General features: G+C 40.7%; 5 protein-coding genes across 7 annotated transcripts in view; 3 read left to right on the top strand and 2 right to left on the bottom strand.

Moving 5' to 3' along the window:
• Positions 1-2,952: 2,952 nt before the first annotated feature.
• Positions 2,953-5,500, bottom strand: LOC113205052 (DNA methyltransferase 1-associated protein 1). The gene is made up of 9 exons (XM_026420498.2): positions 5,333-5,500; positions 4,817-5,043; positions 4,560-4,723; positions 4,248-4,466; positions 4,040-4,147; positions 3,750-3,944; positions 3,506-3,647; positions 3,252-3,406; positions 2,953-3,171 (listed from the first exon to the last, which is right to left on the bottom strand). Exons 2-9 carry the CDS (start codon positions 5,031-5,033, stop codon positions 3,031-3,033), a joined length of 1,341 nt encoding a protein of 446 aa, XP_026276283.1. The 5' UTR covers positions 5,034-5,043; positions 5,333-5,500; the 3' UTR covers positions 2,953-3,030.
• A 42-nt stretch (positions 5,501-5,542) lies between these two features.
• Positions 5,543-7,149, top strand: LOC113205053 (uncharacterized). 2 transcript variants are annotated; one of them, XM_026420501.2, is made up of 7 exons: positions 5,543-5,810; positions 5,895-5,928; positions 6,067-6,186; positions 6,274-6,393; positions 6,483-6,582; positions 6,660-6,740; positions 6,821-7,149. In XM_026420501.2, the coding sequence occupies exons 2-7, from the start codon at positions 5,926-5,928 to the stop codon at positions 6,955-6,957; spliced, it is 561 nt and encodes a 186-aa protein (XP_026276286.1). In that variant the 5' UTR covers positions 5,543-5,810; positions 5,895-5,925; the 3' UTR covers positions 6,958-7,149. The 2 variants fall into 2 exon arrangements, with proteins under 2 accessions (XP_026276286.1, XP_026276285.1); XM_026420500.2 differs by having other exon boundaries at positions 5,544-5,928.
• LOC113205051 (nucleolar complex protein 3 homolog) lies at positions 6,964-11,299 on the bottom strand. Its single transcript, XM_026420497.2, has 14 exons — positions 11,185-11,299; positions 10,614-10,885; positions 10,359-10,540; positions 10,021-10,268; positions 9,755-9,911; positions 9,359-9,492; positions 9,074-9,274; positions 8,536-8,724; positions 8,272-8,453; positions 7,982-8,190; positions 7,729-7,910; positions 7,525-7,656; positions 7,341-7,438; positions 6,964-7,237 (listed from the first exon to the last, which is right to left on the bottom strand). Exons 1-14 carry the CDS (start codon positions 11,185-11,187, stop codon positions 7,033-7,035), a joined length of 2,394 nt encoding a protein of 797 aa, XP_026276282.1. The 5' UTR covers positions 11,188-11,299; the 3' UTR covers positions 6,964-7,032.
• A 7-nt stretch (positions 11,300-11,306) lies between these two features.
• On the top strand, positions 11,307-13,919 carry LOC113205058 (RING-type E3 ubiquitin-protein ligase PPIL2). The gene is made up of 11 exons (XM_026420507.2): positions 11,307-11,489; positions 11,575-11,794; positions 11,871-12,014; positions 12,093-12,258; positions 12,341-12,474; positions 12,573-12,696; positions 12,787-12,935; positions 13,011-13,162; positions 13,242-13,431; positions 13,524-13,666; positions 13,753-13,919. The coding sequence occupies exons 1-11, from the start codon at positions 11,458-11,460 to the stop codon at positions 13,835-13,837; spliced, it is 1,539 nt and encodes a 512-aa protein (XP_026276292.1). The 5' UTR covers positions 11,307-11,457; the 3' UTR covers positions 13,838-13,919.
• Positions 13,920-14,062: 143 nt separating this feature from the next.
• The window catches only part of LOC113205008 (paxillin), a 47,190-nt gene continuing 41,009 nt past the window's right edge, over positions 14,063-20,243 (top strand). The window contains exon 1 of one of the 2 annotated variants that reach the window (XM_052265039.1): positions 14,063-14,207. In XM_052265039.1, coding sequence (XP_052120999.1) covers positions 14,195-14,207 — 13 coding nt within the window. In that variant the 5' untranslated portion in view covers positions 14,063-14,194. Of the gene's footprint in view, positions 14,208-16,103; positions 16,260-20,243 lie in introns of those variants that run through there. The other variant, XM_052265037.1, reaches the window with a different exon arrangement.

Genomic DNA, 20,243 nt, shown 5'->3' with positions numbered 1-20,243 from the left:
CTCATGTTTCGTTTTCAGTCTTTCCCTCTTCCTTTTCTGATTTCATTTTTTTTAATTGTCATTAATGATGTGTAACTATTGACGGCTGGAGGCAACTATTTATTTGCATTTTGTACATAGTAACATATGTTGTCTATGTAGCGGGTCATAAATATTTGTCTGGCCTGAGTCTTTGAAAGGTGAAACTGCCAAGCTTAGGTTGCACAGATAGGTACTGTTACTGTTAAAATTACTGCACTCAGTGGAGTAATATTTTTTCTATAAAGTGTTAAAGTCATTAATTCAATCTTGTTCAAAACTTGTCAACTTCGGGATATTAACATTCCAGAGCTGCATGGTAGGATTATGTGCAGAGAGGGTACTCACATTTTTGTGTTAGTAAACTCTATCTTGTGATAAATTTTACATCAGTGTTCTTTTCTTGGTCTTATGGCATTCAGTATTTACATGCTTTGTAACAAATATGAATAAACAATTATTGCTAAGGGAGACTGTATAAATGCATTTTTAATTTTTTTTTGTTGAAGTAATTATAATTTATTGAACTGAATTTTATAGGTTGTATTTTTTTCATTGCAAACAATTCTGCACTCCTTTTGTTTCTGATGTTAAGTTTTCCCCTTTTTGCTTTTTTCTGTTTTCTTTTTCTCTTTAAGTTTTATTTTGTGAGTACCCTTGCGTGGAACAGCCAATCACACTTCAGTTTCTTGACAAGTACAAATTACATTAATCCCATACACTTCCGCATCAGTACTCACTTTGACATTGTTTATTACATAAACCTCTGAGGGCCACATAAACTCTTGTATTATAGCTATTCTTGGTATTCAAATTTTTGTCATTTAGGGAAATTGTACTTTTTTTAGAGCCTATGATCACATTTCTGATGTAGTGGTATCTCCGTGCTTTTATATGGTTGTGAATTCTCTTGTCCCTAATTTTATACCTTGTTGGAAATTTGGTCTCCCTTGAAATCTAATGTTTCTATTTTATAATTTCTTAAAATATTTCTATTAGTAATTCTCTCAAGTCAAATGTCTGTTATTATTCAAATATGATTTTTGCAGACTTGTCATGTGGTGTTTGCTTTTTGATCCCTTTTTTTCCCCTTGTTGCTCTCTTTGAAGACATTTTATTGGTATAACTTTTTGTGTTAAGAGGTCATGAACTTCATCTCTTTATTGCTTCAGCTAGATATGGGTAAACTAGAGTATTTCTACCTTCTTCCCATTTTAGTATTTTTGTTTATATAAAAGTAATGCAGTATTTGTACCACTACATCTTTCTCAAACACATTTTATAGTATTGCAGTCAATTCATCAACACAAACCAAGATTCTTAAAGTGATAGGAGCATGGCGGCTTTGTAGTGCCAAAAACATTTATTTCACACACAATCAAAATCATTTCACTTTACCATTTACCTATAATATACATTTTGCAATAAACTTCTTGACACATGATGTTGAGAGGGTTCCCAGTTCTCTACATTTTCATGATTATCCAAGTTGAGCATTAAAATCAAGTAAAGAATACTAAACTCTTGAACTGTGCCATCATGTACTTTTTTTTAAATAAGTATTTTAGGTATTACAGAAAAGATTGTGCCCTTTTTAAAAATAAAGTTAGTCTTGAAATAAAAAATTTGGTATACTTCTGCTAGAAGCAATGTGAGATTATACAAGCATTGTAAAAACTTACTAATTGGCCAGTTATTGGTGCAGTCTTGACAGTTCAAGTGAAATAACCAATCTGTGATTGCAATAATAGATCTGATCTCATTCAAAATTTGTGCTCAGCATGCTCAATAACATTTTGCATTAGTGGTTTTGTATAAGTGCTATCCCTGGTGATCCTAGAAGTTTAAAGCATCAGTATCAATTATTTATCCTTACTTATGATGTCAATATTATCCTACAAGCATTGCACCATTAAACCTGTAATTTTGAGCTTGCTCAATGTTGTACAAAATTTTATAGCTTTACACATGTACAACACTTATGTATAAACATAAATTACCATGTGCTCCGTATGGTTTAGTTTCATACAATACTTAATGCTCCCCAAGAACTTTTCTTTGTGTGCACTGATTGCCCCTGTAATTTTGCTTCATTCAATCATTAGATGAGATCAATTGTATGAGTATAAAGATCTGCGTGGTGCTGAGAAAAAATAATGTAAATATTGCAAATATATGATTAATTACTTCTTTTTATTTAAAGAAGAAATTACGGAGAACTGTAAAAACGACAAAAGTTTCTGCAGAGACACATTGGTAGTTTTTCTTCATCCTGTCTGTTATCTATATTGTTTTTATTTTTCTTTTTGTATAATAAAATACATATTTTTGAATTCTGTTTGCTGTAAAGATAGCTTTCCCTAAGAAACTGAGCACAAAGAACTGAAAGAGATTAAGTGAGCAATAGAACTATCCCAGCCAGAAATGCATCGACGTTCATCAACGTAAACATTGAATCAACGTTGATTGACCAATATATGGTCCATGGACGTACTGTTGAATCCAATTGTTTGGAATGTTGAGAAACAAGCAAGGACAAGGCCACTTTGAGTATATACATAAGGAGTATATACTCATTCCTTACAACTTACAGGTTACAAATACCAGCCAGAGCTAAGACTGAAATAGATGAATTAATTCCAGAGAGTACTCTTTCTGCACAAAAGGATACTCTAAGAAGAGAGAATGAGGCAACAAAATAATTGGCCAGGTTACCACCGTTTGTGAAAATAAGGTCAAACAGGTCAAAATCATTAAGTCATTTTGAAGAGGCTTTTTACCACGATGAATCTATAGGGTAATTTGGCAGATTTTAAATCTGGACAACCTTATTATAGACAACCTACCATTGTATGACAATAGTTAAATGTGGTTTAAAGAACTGTATTTATGATTGAAAAAGGGATTAAGGAAAATACTCACAAAGAAAAGACATAGATATACACATAGATTATTATTAAAAGTTGAGTCTTAATACATATAGCATTACGTGATCCTTGACAACAAAAATTGTTAGTTCAAGTGAGTACTACTATTGGGAGTACCAGGTGAACCAACAACATCAATAATTTCAAGGTTTATCTTTTGCTTTCCGCCATCATTTTCACTAGATGATACAGTCTGACTTTCAGATAGAACCGGAATGTCCAAAGTCTGAAAGTTAAAAAAAAATGTAATATGTGAAATACGAAGTTAATAACAGACATACTCTATGACAAGACTTATGAGCCTACCTTGCCAGGGCAAAGTGCTTCATACTGGTGACGTAGGGTTTGAAGTTCAAATTCACATGTGCTAAATGCTGCTTTCAGTTCATGAAGCAAAACCATATCACTCCTTAATTCATTAAAGTGGGTACAAATTTCTTCTGTAGGCATAGGGTTTAATTCTGTAAAACATAACAAGACAAAAATTATATAAGATTTATGTCTTAAACTGGTTGAAACATGAAAAGACCAATTAAAGTTAATATGGCAATGGAACTCACCAACTCCCAATTCTTGAAGCAATTGTTCTACACCTTTAATTTTCTTCTGACCAACATTGGCTGGCATCTTCATTCTTTGAGATCTTACAGACACACCACTGCCTTTCATATCTGGGAATTTGATGCCAGTGCTCTCTACAGCCTGGAAAATGGATGGGAAAAATTATACAGAATACAATCATACGAAAGAGACTGTCTCGGAAACCAAAAGAGAAGTGATAGGAAAATTAGTGCTTTCCATTACCACAGTGTCAACACGAGGCCGTGTAAGTTGCTGCTGAAGCTTTTTCTTGGGAAGCTTCTTCTCAATTCGTCTATTTTCAGATTGGCTGTCTGCTGCTGTAATAAGCTTTTGTAAGTCTTGAGTCTTCTTATCCCTTTCTTTTTTCCGTGCTTCAATCCTACGATACTCAGTGACCAGAGACTGTTCTTCCTCAATCTGAATATTAAAAATATATCTATAATTAACATGCCAAAGGACAAAACATCCATCCAGAGAGCCAAACATCATGCACTAGATCAACATCAACTTGCCTGTTTTTGAGTTCTTTCATAAATCCTTTTCAGTTGTTCTTTTCTACGCCTTTCATGGTCTGCATCAAATACATATGGTTTTCCTTCTGGTGGGGATGTGCTCCGAACCTAAAACATCATAAAGTTAAATTTATATCAGGTTAGTAAAGACAAAGATAAATTTTTTGAGTTATTGAACAGAAACTAAGATGAATAATTTTTAACTCACTTTGGTTAGGGTAGTTTGTATTGTATAGAATCGTTCCTTTAGTTCCTCCACTGATCTATCAGTGAATTTCTCCTTATCAAATCTATCCTTCATAACAATAAATCTAAGGTCAAACCGTTTGGCTAAATCAATCAAATGATTGGTTTCTTCCTTGGTCCATCCTGTTGTTTGAAGATGCTGATTGTATTCATCATCAGTATATGATGGTACAGGTACTTTCTACAAAAAATAATTTATTTATTAAAATAAGTTTTGACTTGCCACAAAACATTTCGTTTAAAGCATTAAGGATATGTAGAGATGAAAAAAAACCTTATTAAACTTGGCAAAAGGATACTCTTTTCCTTCATCAGCAACCCTACGCCAGTGATGAAAGACAGCCCCATCAGTTCTCCCTGGATTGGTGAAAGGCATCCACTTCCATGGACGAACTTTACGCATCCCAAGCTTTGCCTTTGTTTGCTTATAGCCTTGACCTGTGGTAATAAGACGGTATTAGATCAGAGTTGAATAGACATACAATTACAATTTGGAACATAAACTTTCAACAGTTTAACAAAAAAACAGACCTGTATCAGTAGGAAAAACTGGAGGAACACCTTTGCTGTCATTGCACAAAAGGGCAAACACTTCTCTGGGCATTCCTTCAGGCCGTTTGGATACTTTGGGAGTTGACATTTGCATTTGCTTTTTCTTCAGTTTATCAGATGACCCTAAAATAGCCTCTTTCGTCAACTCCGGCGTTGGGGGCCGTTCAAGCCCCAAAATGTCTTGAACGTCACCCATGGCTGCTAGTCTGTTTAGGAGCGAAAGAAGTAAAATTACTCAAATAGAGTGGCATACCTTTCACACGTAAGGTACCTAGCCCGGAATTAAAACGGAAGTGGGAGGATAATTTTTCACATAAAAAAACAACAGGCTATTGAAGCTAGCACACAAATAAGTGAGATTTAAATAGTATTAATTGAATTAGTGGAAAGCTCATCAAAACACTAAAAGGTTAGGTTCCTACAGAAGTTTCAAGTTAGGAAAAATGATGAGAGAAGGAGCCTGGACTAAACGTACAGTTATTCTATGATACTTGCCTTTTACTGTCTTGAGAATTTAGGACTTATCTACCTTCATTATTAAATATTTTGAGTCATGTCGAAGTTCCGGCACAACAATCCTGCTTGGTCCGGCTGCGGTTAGTTTTCGGACCGGCCGCCAGGAGGATTCGGAGCGCTAGTTTCGGTTTCACAGTCCCGACCGAAAAGTTGCCTACCCTACGGGCGCCGTGTGCTCCCGTTCGACAAGTAGTAAGTAGTTGGTGATTTCTGTGGTCGCCTTCCCTGTAGCCGTTCGAGCTTATCTCGTCTTTAATGACATTAGTTGGGACTCGAGCCTCGGCCAATAATCAGCATGAGGATGCGAACGGACGCTGTCTCTGGCTGACTGACTCTAGCTCTCACTGCCAATAACGCAAACGCTAGTGGCGCGAACAAGTTGTCAGGCGTCGCGTGTTTAACCGAGTTTGGTCTTGCGTTCAGACAGGTTCAGCCCTTGCAACGGCCACATTTTGGGGTACTTCTTATTTGCCGCAGGGACATTGCAATCACTGTGCTTTTTTGGTTGGGGAACGGGGAATAATTTGTCTTTAGCTCGAAGGTGCGACTGCGACGTCCCTGGTCAAGTTAAGATGGTAAATTATATGATTCACACTTGGGTGCCTTGTCCCATATCAGTGTCCGATTTGTTGCAGAGTTCCGTCTCTTAGGCTACCAGTAGGTTACTAAAACACTTCAGAATATTATAATTCACAATTTCTATTTCACTCTAGGCAAGTGAAAACAACCAATCTCCTGCCTTAGCGTGGCAAGTTAAGCGTTACAGCCGTCGAGAAGGAGCATCCTGGGTGCCAGTGGATGACGGTACAGGCTCCTTTACTTTACTTGCTAAGGTAACAGAACGATTTTGATGATAATACAACTAAAGTGTGTTCATTATTAATTTTTTCAAACTATTGCTGAAAAAAAATTGTACTCAGGCAGGTCAGCTGATGCTCATTCAAAGTGGAATTGTTCTCGAGTCCTTGCCACTCAGCAACCATGATCAAATGCATGGCATTATGAAAGGTGATACTCTCTTGGTTGCAGCACGCCGCCAGGTAACAGTGCCTTAAATGTTAATGATACTTAATTTTATTAGCATACTGGGTAATTTGAGTTATGATCCCTATTGCTACTGTGTCTGAAGGCAGCTGCACGCAAGTTTAAAATTCGTTTTTCCTCAATCCAAATATCTGAAGATTGTGTAAAATATCTCCAGGACTTTTTTCCTGTTAAAGTTATGACAAGTAAGACTTCGATTTTTTAGTGAGAGAAGGTGGATTGACTATGAAACATGAGCATGAAGCAATCATATTCTTTACAGAGCCTGAAGATAATGTTCCAATACCTCTTGGTCAAATGTATCAGCATTTGATGCAGGCGAAACCAGTGGATTGTCTTCCAAGTAAATTCTGATTAGGAATGAATGAATTACTGTTGTTGTATTGGTAAAAAAAGTAATTAACCAAACTTCCTTTGCAACAGGCCCTGATCCTATACCAGCTTCCTTCCCTCTCGAGGAAACACTGCATATGTGCATTTTGGACCCCTCATTTCCAGAATTAGTTGGAAGAGTCGCAAGTATCTTATCTAATTTTGATATTGGAAAGGAAAATAATTAAGATAACTGAAATTTTACTCATAAATTCATCTTATTTCAAATACATAAAGTAAATATTTGTGAAACCATGTAGACATTAATTTCTATCCTCGAACGCCTTAAAAAAGTTTCCAGTTGTTGGACCAGATTCCATGACCCTTTTAACTTGCTCATTTAGAGAAGTGTTAGAAATATATGACCTTGCTGGCTTCTGTTTTGGCTCTACTTTTTTGGGTGGTGGAATTGCGGGTTTGAAGGCCATTGTTGATCCATCATACTGAGTGAATAAATCTTCTGCAGTTCTAGAAACACAGACAAAAGTTTTTTTAGAATAAATTCCTTTCTTTTGGTACCTTATGTCTATTAGGTTGATAAAAGAAAATCATTCACAGAATAGACACTCACAATTTTGCTAAATCCAAGGACAAACTCCCCACCCCTGTAGCAGGTGCTCCAGATGAGATAAAATTTGTGAACTTTCTCACAAGAGGATGGTAATGTCTCTGAGAAAAATGAAGATTTGGAAATACGGTAATTCATTTAAAATACAGTAGAATTTTGATATTAGTTGAAACAATATTGCACTTACATGGAGAAGAGCCATTTCCCAAAGAGCAGTATTCCCTGCATTGCAGTATTCTGGTTCTTCTAAAAATGGATCATACAAACCTTGGCCTCCACTTTTATCAACATCTAACAGAATATCTGATGATTTGTTCAGCTAAGACAGAAATAAGTGAGTTTAAAATAAGTGCCCACTAAAATTTGAATTACTTGTGATGATTTAACTTACTTGTAGTACACTCTTGATATGTCCGAGACAAGACAAAGATCCATTATGTAGAAGTTGAAGAGCCAAGGTGGCCAAGCGCTTGGTGAATGCCAAGATTCTTTGTTGTGAAACCTTTTTCCTTCTCTTTATTAACATGACATCTATAGCTCTCACTAAAATCAATCCATCTTGATGAGACTTACCTGTGAAACACAAAATACTTGAATAAAATAATCTGTGCAAACAAAAGAAATTTGAGGTATCTGAGAATTACCTGCATGGACATTGAGCAAATTACGGTAGAGGTGAGTGTAAAAACGGCATGGGTCAATTGTTAGCATTTCTCCTTGTCCAGACAGAATAGTGAACACTGTCTGAACAATATGAAGCTGTTCTCTATTTCCAAGTTCCCCTGTTTCCATTAGGTCGTCCAAAACATTAACCAAGTCATGATAATACTCCAAATTTATGCAATGTGAAAACCTGGAAGATAGGGGGGCAGGAACAAGTTATAACATCGAGAAGTACACTTTGAAAAGCAAGAAGAGTCAAAGGGGAGCATACTTTGCAAGTCCTTCAAGGGTCACTGATAAAAGCTTGGTGTTGGGTTCTTGCTTCAAAATACGGAAATAGATCATGAAAACAACTTTCACTACTTCAGTTAAGTGCTGCTGTTTTTTTTGCTTGTTTTCTTCAGCCTTCGTTTCCTGCAGTTCTCCTTCTAATTCTTTTAGTTTTTTATCCCTCTAGAAAGGACCAAAAACTCACATTAAGTGGAGTTTAAAAATTCAAAGGGTTCACATATACCAGATTTAAAAATAAACATACCTTTCTTTCTTTTTTTGACATGCTAAGAAGTTTCATTTTGCGTCCTTTAAATTTTTTTTGCTGCAGTTCATCTTCTTTCTCTTTGTCAAGATTAACATCCTTGATTCTAAGATAAAGAAGGACCTCCAGGACATCAGCATGAACATTATGCTCACGCTTTTTAACTAATCCATTAATGCGCCTGACAATCTAATCAATAAGAAACACAGAAGTGGAGTGTAGTTTCAAGGATATAAAGATTATCCATATACTATATATACTACTCCCTCCGTCCGTGTAATAACTTACAGACAGAAGGATTGAGTTATGTAAAATACAGTGTGTCCTATAGGCATCAAACTTTTCAGATCTGAATTTATTAAACATGGGCGGATTGACTACTAGCTCCAAGGCCTTAAGGCACCATTGTGAGTAGCAGTAGCCAAGCCTGCCCACCTTTATGTAGTAAACAGTATAACCAAAAAAGTACAGCACTTTGTATGGAATACCCTTCACTTTAACTACCGGTAGGTGAAACAATAATTTCAAGGAATCTTACCTCTAATGAAATTTCCCCACGCTTATCGTCCTTAAAAAGTTTCTTGATTGCAACTTTTGATATATCACGAACTGTAGGAGAATGGTTGTCCAGAAATGTGACAAGATACTGAGATAAATTCACAGAATAATTAAAGTATGGATGGGTAACTAAGAGATCTGCCATGCATTGTACGGCAACTTCTCCCAATTGTACTTCTTGCTGCAAAACAAAACCCAATGGAAATGACAAACTGCTTAACAAAAATTGAATTTGTAAAAAAAAATTTCAGGGTGAGTTACATACCTGTGAAAACTTTCTGGTGTCACCCTTTCTGCGCATAAGACAAGATGCCAATTTTTCCAATTTAGTGAGATACAATTTGTAGTTCTTTAACAGATCTTGCTCAAACCTCCTCAGTTGTAAGGTAGCCTTTTTTACTGTGAAAAAGAGGAAAGTAATAGTAAGTTTGCGAGGGCTTCGGGGTGAGGCGTGTTCCATTTTTATCAAGGCACAAGAGGGGGGCCAGCAGCACTCCATTGAAGAGCGATGAGCCATAACAATAAGTCTCCCCTGAGAGCGAAAATGATCGCTGGATTGGGTTAAGGTGCCTCTGCTTGCTGTCTATCAATATATCAATTAACCCATCTATCAATAAAAAGCCCTCATCTTAGCATCTTTAAGAATAAGTATGGTACTCACAAATTACATTTTCCACATCCAGTACTTTTATGTAGTAGGATGGCAAAAGATCCTTGAACACCTCAAGCAGAGAGACAGTTGCCAACTTCCTAACAGTTATCTTAACTTCTGGGTTGGGCTCCTCCATAAAATCCAAAAGTGGTTTAAAACTCTTCATCTGGTAGAATATAATTGATTTGGAATTAATTTGACATGCAGTACAATGATGGCCAATGTTACATGGTGAGTAGACACTCAAATATTATTAATTTATAATGTACACTTACTCTGCCCTCAGGATTTTCTAGAAGACCACTACACAAAATACCAATACGGAACTTCCGCTGCTGGAGGACTTCTTGTCTGCATGCAAGAAGTTGGGCTGTGGTAATGGGCTTTTCGGTGTTCAAATGATGGGGTGCACTGTGTATTGACTCTGTTTCATCTTCACTTTCTTTCTCACTTTCGGCATCTTTCTCCATAACTGTCATCTCTTCGAGTTTTTTCTTTTTCTGAGCCTCCGCTTCATAGTCCACTGAAAATTACCAATAGATGTGAAACAAAAGGATTCAAGAATAATAATTTTCCATGAAAATTATTATTAGCAAAATAAGAAAATCTGTACCATCCTCCTCTATAACTCTGGTTACTAATCCCTTAGAAGTTTTGATCGGTAGCATTACTCTAGTGCGTTTAGGCCCAGAGTCTTGGATACCAGATTCATTTTCATATAACTGTTCAATGTCATCAGTGTCTTCACTATTACCACCCTTGCGCCTTTTACGTGGTCCCCTCTCTTGATCACCCCTGTAAAAATGTACTCATTATATTGTTAGTTATCTGAACAATTGTGACGTATTGAACTCTCCAAAATACTTACCCAGGAGCACGAATCTTCCTGAGTAACTGATAACTGCGCTGGGAAATAGCTTGTTTGAGGTATAATAGGTCATCTCCTTCCACCATGTCCAACATGTCTTCTCCATGATCGCTCTGATCTTCATCTGCTTCCCCATGTTTCACTGGTTTAGGTTGAGATTTAGGTTCTGCTTTCTTGTTGCGACGTGTCTTCAATTTTCCTTGTTTGGATAATTTGGTGCGTTTTTGATTGTTGCGTTTCACCTTGCTGATTTTAACAGCTTTCTTCTTCACCTGTAAATTTAAAAAGGCCACTCGGTTAAAAACTGTCCTAAACGTAATTGTAAATTAAATTAGGAAAGTGAAATGATACGTTAAAAGATGACAAGATAATAGTGTACAGAAACAAGCTTAACCGGAATAAAGCAGAAACCAACACCTATTGATAGGTTAGAGTTTTCTTGTATTTAAATTTATATGACACCTCGATATGAAAAGTATGTTGAAGCGTTTCTAACACTAAACTAGATAGTAATCTAAAATTTAAAATAGCCAAGGGTGTATTAAAACTGCTTAAAGTACAGAAAACTTACCATGTTTGCTTGTTGATGTTACCACGCACGTTGACTACTAAAGCCCACCGCCTTGTTAATGTCTGATCCACAGTGATGTCAGGTTGAATTTCTGCTAGAACAATTTCTCATAAAAAGTTGTTGTGTTGTTGTTGTTACTGTTGTTTTTGTTGTATTATCATCTGTGTCAAAATATTTTGCACGTTCGTTGAAAATTTGATTTATTTCGTGTAGAAGGTCTTCCTGACCCTCTTTCCTTTCAACTTCTGTGTTTCGAACCAGAACTTTGTCAAAATGGGGAAACGCCAACATCAAAAGGATAAGATGTATGTGATCCTGAACAATGACATGATATTATAGGTTAGCAGTGTGTTGAGTGATTGTTGTCCTTTCACATTTCTATTTGTACAGGTACTTGACGTACACCGAATGGAGCACTTTATATGGAGGCAAGAAAGCAGATGTTCCCAATTCTGATGAGGCAAATTTTCGTCGGCTTCCATTTGACCACTGCTGTGTCAGCCTTGTCCCCTGGGAAAATCCGTATTGTGATCTCAATGGCAACGTTTTTGAACTACAGGCAATCATGACCTACTATAAAAAATACAAGAAAAACCCCATATCTGGGGAGGTCAGTTTTTTTAATCATCCTTCACTACTTCCCTGAGAGGTGTTTGTGCTTAATGTAGTTTTATTTTATGTTGCAGGCATTGGATTTAAAAACATTGACAAAACTTAATTTTGCCAAAAATGCAGAAGGAGAGTATCATTGCCCTGTTATGTTCAAATCATTCTCCAATAGTTCACATATTGTTGCCATCAGAACAACTGGGAATGTTTTCTCATACGAGGTAAGTCTAGTGTACAAGCAATCTTCAAACACAATTATTTGTTTAGACTTAAGTATTAAATAGGATTTAATTTTTCAGGCTGTTGAACAGTTAAACTTTAAGACTAAAAACTTTAAAGACCTTTTAACAGACCAAGAATTTATCAGGAAAGACGTAATAACTATTCAAGATCCTCAACAAGTTGACAAGTTCAACCTTTCAACCTTCTTTCACATTAAAAATAGTCATCGCTTAATTGATGATGGTAAGTGCTTTGCTTGTGTGATACCCATAAAAATATTTTAATCTTATCACAGTTCATTATAAAACGTGTTAATTTTATGCAGATGATTCAGATCCAACTGCCCGTTTAAAGTTCGTGAACAAGGAAACCCAACAAGTTTTAGATACACTTGCTAAAGAATATAAGGCCCCAGAGAAAAAAAATGTTGTGAAAGAAAAGGCAGATAAATTTAATGCTGTAAGTTGTTATTCAAATACTTTTTAATTTTTCCACATACTCTAAATCATAAGATTGTAAAGCTCACTTATTAATTTCTTTTTAAAATATTGTTTTAGGCTCATTATACAACTGGTGCTGTAGCTGCTGGCTTTACCTCTACTGTTATGGCTCCTGAAACTAAAGCAGAGGCTGCAATTGTTGAGGAAGATCTAGTACGCTATGAGCGAGTGAAAAAGAAGGGTTTGTGTTTGTTGTCTTGAGATTGCTTTTTTAGTTTCTCATGTACCACTATCAGGTGTTTTCTAATCTATTTTTTTCTTAATGTAACAGCTTATGTTCGTCTTTACACAAATTTTGGTCCTCTAAACTTGGAACTTCATTCAGATATTGTACCTAAGACTTGTGAAAACTTTTTGAAGCATTGTGATTCTGGATACTACAATGGTACAAAATTTCATCGGTCTATACGTAACTTTATGGTTAGTAATATTTTGGATCTGCTTTGTTTATTTTTTTCTATGTTATATGTTGTAAGACTGTATTTATCTATCTAGATACAAGGTGGTGATCCAACAGCAACGGGTACTGGTGGTCAGTCGATATGGGGTAAACCTTTCGAAGATGAAATTAAACCACACTTAACTCACACTGGACGGGGCATTCTGTCTATGGCAAATTCTGGAACTGATACTAACAAATCTCAGTTGTAAGTAGATGAAACATATTTTAAGGTTGTTCTTAGTTATCTTTGTAGCAGTTTTATCAGTTTGGTACTGTGTTTTCAGCTTCATTACTTATCGCTCATGTCGACATTTAGACAGTAAACATACTGTATTCGGAAAGGTTGTCGGAGGTCTTGACACACTCACTGCAATTGAGCAGGTTGAAGTTGACAATAAAGATAGGCCAATAGAAGATATAGTGATTGAAAGAGCAAGTGTTTTTGTTGATCCTTACACAGAGGCTGATGAGCAGGTGAGTGTTTGAAAGCCGCTAAAGAGTGGATTCTGAAACCATTACTGTACCCTGAAAGTAAATAAAACCTTCATTGTACTTTTAATTTTCAGTTGGCTGCTGAGAGGGAAAAAGAAAGGCAGAAACTTGCAGAAGAGCAAGCAACATCAAGGCAGCATGTACCTAAAAAGGACGCAGAGTTGAAAGTATATCGTTCTGGTGTTGGAAAATACATTCCAAAGCTTGAAACCCTCAAGTAAGCATTCTGATAATAAAATATGGAGGAAGTTAGTGTTTTCTGTGAGCATTTTAATATTTTTATTGCTCTTGTTTTTGTTTTAGACCTGATAAGTCAGACAAGACTGAGCCAGTCCCCAAAAAGAAAAAAGTTGCAGGTTACCAATTCGGAACATTTAGTAATTGGTGAACTGCCACTTTTCGCAGAAGATGTATGTACATGGTGTAAATATATTTTTGATTTCAATAAATTTAATTTTTAATCCTCCAAACTACTAATTTAAGTTGACCTGAAACCTAAAGTGGTAATTGAGTATGTTACATCATTTATTTAAACTTTCCGCGGGTGTATGTTGTGAGACGCGTAGCACTTACATTGACATTGAGATTCGGTTATCATCGGGTAGTCGGTACTTCAGCTGATAGTGCTTATCTTACTCCGAAATTGACACCGCTTTCATGAACGGAGGCTTTTGTAAAATTGTGTGCCGCGAATGAACAGCATTGAAGAAAACTTCTACCAGCGATCAACTATTAAGGGGTAGAAATGGACGACCTAGGTAAGGAAAGGACGGCTGGAGATTAGCTCGACTTGCTGTCACGACCCATCTCGGGGAAATATTTTGACGTCTGTTGTTTCCGCTGCAGCAGTCTATTTCTCCTGTCTACCCATCACAGAAGTCGTGTGAATTTTTGGATCTTTTCTTACCATTGTATTTTAATGGGCGAATAGTTTTGAGTGACTTCAGTTGTGACGGCGTTGTTTGTAAACAATGTCCTAACCTCCAGAACTTTAGGTTACCTTTGTGTTGACTTTTAGTTTTTGCTCTTCTTCCTTTGAAATCAGTTGAACTTTTACGGTTTTGTTTCCTTTGTTAGGGCTTCACGCAGAATTTTTATTTTAGTGTGCATTTGTATGACAAAATCTGGAGGTGGATGCAGTTTTCCCTCATAGCTCTATCTCCCTCTAGAACTTCACTGTTATCTAGCTGACAGCTTCTATAAAATGTGTGGTAGTGAAATGCTAATCCGTACTCTCTGAATGAACTAAACAGGAGAGCATATTATTACATCCATGTGACATTATTTGCATTCAATGTCTTTGGCGCGTACCTTCGCTTGATGTTCTGGTAGTCATTGTGCAAAGGAAGTTGTAAGCATTGCACAAGTTTACATAAATTTGGGAGTGTGGCTCTCGCATTGAAAAGTATGTCACACTCTGAAACAGACCATATTGGCCCTCAAACCTCCAAACCCTTACTTAGCCTTCTGTTTAAATGTCATCAGTTCGCAACAATAAAAGATAGGATTCTAAGATTATAATTTTCTTTCTGATTTTTCTGTTAGTCAATGTAACTTTAGATTATTGAACTATTAATTTTAGATTATCAAGTGTGACATGTGTCATATGATATCCTGCACTCTTGGGAGATAACGTTAGTCGATGCGGGCATCACAGAGAGAGTGCATCAAGAAATGTTGCATTTATTTTCCCTCTAAATTATTGATCATATTGAAATTAACGTCATGGTGTCTGATAATTCAGTCGGGGGAAGAGAAAGCGCACTCATCGCACATATGCTGACAAAAGGCTCAACTTCAAGTAAACCCCTGTGGCTATTTACTGGGAGCCTCTTCCTCCGTTCCGTTTCCGATCACCGGAACTGTGCGTCATCTGGTTGAGAGAATACTGGGGAGGAGGGCCCCTCGGTAGGGTAGGAAGCGCACCGGCAGGCTACGCCGCGGTCCCCGGGGGAGCTGGGGGTCCTCGCCGCGGGGCCTAGACCCGGGGCCCCCCGGTGGAAGGGGTAAGGACGGAGGCTGGGCCAGCCCGCTGTCGCTCCGCTCTTGGCTAGTGCTCTCTCGTACCCTGACGCGTCGCGTTGCACGAGCCGCTCTCCGCGCGCCCTGGGCTCGCCTCGCCGGTAACCGCACGTGTGTGGCGCGTGTCTTGACACCTGTAGGTGCCGGGTCTGTCGACACCTGTATGTGCCGGGTGTCTCGACACCTGTACCAGGTGATTCAGAGAAGACGCAGGTGTGGGCGGGTTTGCCTACCTAAGGGACCATAGCGCCTTACGGGCAGATCGGGTAGGCAAATCCACTCGCACCTACGTCTTCTCTGATTCACCCGGTACGTACCTGCTGTGTCGACATCTGTACGTGCCGGGTGTCTCTACACCTGTACGCACTTGGTGTCTCGATACCTACACGTGCCGGGTGTCTTGACACCTGTATGCTCGTGGTGTGTCGACAGCTGTACGTGCCGGTTGTCTCGACACCTGCCCCGTGCCCCGTGTCGCGCCCCATGGCTGCTCCGGTGTCCGCGCCTCTCTGGTCCCTCTGAACGTTTTGGCACGTGCTCTGTCGCAGACTGCACGCACCCGTGGTGACACGAGTCAGACGGGCCGTCGTACATTTTCCAGTCGGTCGGTGTGATGAGGGGGCTCTGAGGCCAGTGCAGCGCGGAGTATAACAGCGCGAGCTGCGCGAGTTAGGCTGTCCAGCGCTGTCCTGCAGCCATGGACCGGACGATGTACGGCAAGGTGGCGCCGGGCGACCTCCAGCGGCCCTACCGGATAGCTATGGAGAACGGGTGTGAAAAACCTGGCTGTAAGTTGGACCAACCCATAATGTGGACTGCCAAAGTTGTAAGATACTCGGAAAGCGCGACCCTAGGTAAGGACGGGCCTGTTGTTGTGTCGTTGTTGCTTGTTGCAAGCGCTGCTGAAGCTCATAGGATAAGGAGGTGTGTGTTGTGCGGTCACACCCACCCACACACACACACTCACTCTCACGCTAAACGTGTATAACAACAGTTTTTCACATTTTGTTTTTGCACCCCTTTTTATTTATTTGCAGTGCACGCTGTGCACCTGACAAAGAGCCGCATTTTTTGACCTAGAGGGCTGAACCTTCCGTCTTAAATTAACTCGCAGGAAAAATCAACTTAGTTGGACGCTCTGTGCCCTGCCCAGCGGGGAGAGGAAGTCAATGATGTCACACTGCAACTGCACCTCCGTCTCATTTCATTTATAACGGGTTGTAGGCTGTTTCCCCTCTTTTTGACCGCAGTGTAGGGTGTGATGGGGTGTGGCCTGGCGTTCCCGCTGGGTTAAACCGCCCGTGACCAAGTCACATTGGAGTTAGGCCCTCCGATGGTGCCGGCGGTAGTTCGCGCCGCCGGGCCCGCCACGCCTCGCCACGCCACGCGGCTCTCCTCAAAGCCATTCTAAATGAAAAGGACTCGGTTTTCTGGTCGCATATGCGTTTTTGCGTACATCACAAACAGATGCAGGTTACGAGTTTGTCAATTTTGTTTTCGTCCTGCAGAGGTATGCAAATTCGTCAAACTTTGCCTCCAAATTGCATGTGTATGGTCAAAATTGTGACAGACCGGCCCAAGCGCGCATGGTGACGGTGCGGCGGACAAGCAGCGGAGAGGCAGTCGGCGACCAAACAACTTGAATGCCAAACAAGGTGGATAAGAGAGAGGAGCCAAAAAAGGCACGCGTTTGGATGGGACAGACGCCTGCGTCCTCCGCCTTCGCTCGCGTCCGCTAGTGCTCGCGTGCGTGTGTCCTCAAATACACTAACACGAAAGTAAAGTGGGAAGGGATTCAATTAAAAGTGTTTACCCCGCGCGTGAACTTTCAAAATTAACGCCAAGTCCTGGCATCATCCGCCGCACCGCCCCTCCACCAGTTTTTCTACTCTGGCATGATTACAATGCAGTGCAACTACATGAGGCACTTTCGTGTTTACCGCATCCCCACCTTTGTTGCCTGTGCCGTATAAAAGTCTGCGCGGTAGTCTAGTAAAGCCTTTATAGCTAATATGTGGTTCGACGGGGTGGTTTTTGTGTGTCTTTTGCCAGACCATTTCTTTTTTGCTGGACGAAAGAAACTAAAAACGACCAGAGGCTCCACGAACCTGATTCGACCAACTTGAAAATATCCGTGCGTTTCGTGCGGAACCGATCGGCGGAGCCGGCTCCCCGCAGGCGGTGGCTGCGCGGGCTTCGGCCGTCGGCGGCGGTTTAGTTGTGACGTGTGCGTCTAGTTTAGCGCCGCGAACATCGCCTCCCGACCATTTGCTTTCTGCTAGTTTCACAAATTCACCGCGCGGCTTGGGGTGGGCGGACCTTCGAGGAGAGGCAAGGGAAGGGCCTCTCGGAGGGGGACGGGGGAGCCCCGCGCCGACCGTCAGCTCCTGCTGAAAAACACGACACGTTTCGTAATGATGGGAAAATAAAATGTCGCGAGAAATATGAGTGATAAAGGCTCCCCGTATTTTCTCCGATTCTCAATCGCGATGAATTCAATTGACATTTATTGAATTGAAAATATTGGGCGGTTGATTTTTGATTTCACTAGAAAAGAGCCCGTCGGCCATGCGACGCGGGGCCACCTGTTTGCGGTCCCACGATCGCCTCCCCCAACCCCACCCCTTCCTGCCACAGGGACCGGGATATTGAATCGGCGCCAGGGCGGTCTATTTCCACGTAGCGTCGCCAACCTTGGTACACATTATGAAATGTCCCTGCGCCCGCCCTGTGCGTCCAACCCGCGGGCATAGCAACTGCCAGGTAAACTGCCATAACGGCCCGCCGCCCGCGCTGCGGTAGTACAAACTGCCGGTAACTGCCAGCGCGCACCCTCGTTCGTCATAAACTTCACCTCGTCTACCGTCGGCATGGCTTTCCGAAAGCCCCATGCCCCATGTCGCGTGGTACGTCTCAAATGGGTTCGTCGTGTGTCGTGTAGGCTTGGGCCGACTTGTCTGAATGGCTTGGCGAGGCCGTGCTGGTGCCGTGGTGGCGTGGCGGGCCTGACCCTCCGGACCTCCCTACCCTAAGCGTGTGCGTGACTCGGGCCGGGCTCAATGCCACCCAGAAGGCCAAGGAGACGCGTCTCGCGCGCGCGGCCGAGAGCAGACTGGGCCGCCCGCGGGGGAAACTGAATCTACTGGCATAGGGCGCCAGGCTTGACGCTCGAGGATAAACAAAAGCCGAGGGAGGGCGGCGAAGGAAGACGTCGTCGACGGCGGTGCTAATTTCTGGCGCGGCCCCTATACCCCCCACCTTGGCCATGTCTTTCTTTTCCCATCCCCTCTCTCCCCCTATTTCTTCTGTGCCCCTACACTACACCTCCCCCAACCCCCCGTGCGAGTAACCAACAACCCCTTGGTAGGGAGTTCGGGAAATGTGCTCTGCGTGAACTGCCAAATTCCGGCATTCAGAAGTTGCTAGGCTTTCTCGTCCCCCTGCTTGGCTGCTCGCTCTGCGAGGATCGCCCTTGCAGTTTCTCGTACACCAGTTCGCCAACGCGCATCCGGCCGGCCTGCTGCCGTGTGGGTACCGCGTGGGCTTTTTGCACGCCGGCCCAGCCCGGCCCGAGATACTGCACCGATCCCTTGCAATAAGCCAGCAAGTCTAGCCAAGCCAAGCTATCTTTCATGAAAAAAAAACAACAATACAAAAACAACAACAGATTTTAAGTTTTGATATTTGTTTTAGAAGCACTGTTGAAGATGGAAGGTCAGCACTATATCTTAGGTGCGCTCTGTTTGTTTCCAGTGTACTTATTGTTTCATGTTCACAGTGATGCTACATGCGCACGTGTGCTAACTGAATGCCACTGATTTCTTGCCTGGAAATCTCAGCGTCTGTTAAATATTTTAGAATATTTTAAAACTTGCAAATAAGTGTAGTTCTTTTGTGTCATGAACATGTTTTCTTAAATGTCAAATTCTTGTTTATTTGTCAGCCTCACATGTGAGATCACAGCCAGCAACAAAGACATGGCACAGTGACCTAACCTTCGTGTCGCCGCTTGAGAGCTAAATCGCTGTGGATACTGCCAGCCTTACTGCACGTGTTGGTGTGTCTGTTTGTGCGTACGCATGAGTGCTCAGCGCCTCCCTGGTCCGATACCACAAGGGGAAGCACTGTTCCCTCGACGACAACCTGCTAACGACTGGCCGCAGACTCACTCGAATAAGCGGATAAAAGAGGGAGAAAAAAAGGCGAGAAAAAAGAAGGTGAGGAGTGAGAGTGAGGTGACGTGGTGAAAGGGAGGGAGGAAGTATCAGAAAATGGACAGAGGGTAAGAAAATAAATAGATCATGAGATAATCCTGCGACCGTGACCGTGAATTGGCGCTTGGCTTTTGCTCCCTGTACCACACTGTGCTTCCTCGTTGACTTTTGCTATTTGTTTCCGAAACAATATTTTCCAAATTTTATACAGAAATTATGGAGGACGAAGCCCTGTTTTAGGCGTGCTGCTGGTGTGCATTCTTCTTCAGGATTTTCCGAAACTTGCCCGTTCCATCCTCGTCAGGGATGACATTAACTCACTCGCACCTTTTCATTCAGGCTTCCCTTTCTCATAAATGCCGAAACCAAGCAAGGGTGTAATACACGATGTACACTACATCTTCTAATTTCTGGGGCGTGTGAGCCTTTACAACAAATTTTTTGTTGTCACTACAAAAACTATTAGTTGCCATGACAAAATTTATCAGTTGTCTCTCTATGACCGGTTTTTGATTACAGAAACTAAAGAGCTTTTCTCCGTAGCGTTTTCAGTCACAT

This window comes from Frankliniella occidentalis, unplaced genomic scaffold (genome assembly GCF_000697945.3).
Source record: "Frankliniella occidentalis isolate FOCC.00 unplaced genomic scaffold, Focc_3.1 Scaffold23, whole genome shotgun sequence".
Lineage (NCBI taxonomy): Eukaryota > Metazoa > Arthropoda > Insecta > Thysanoptera > Thripidae > Frankliniella > Frankliniella occidentalis.
The sequence above is the reverse complement of the archived record's forward strand: the minus strand, read 5'-3'. Positions and strand labels throughout refer to the sequence as shown.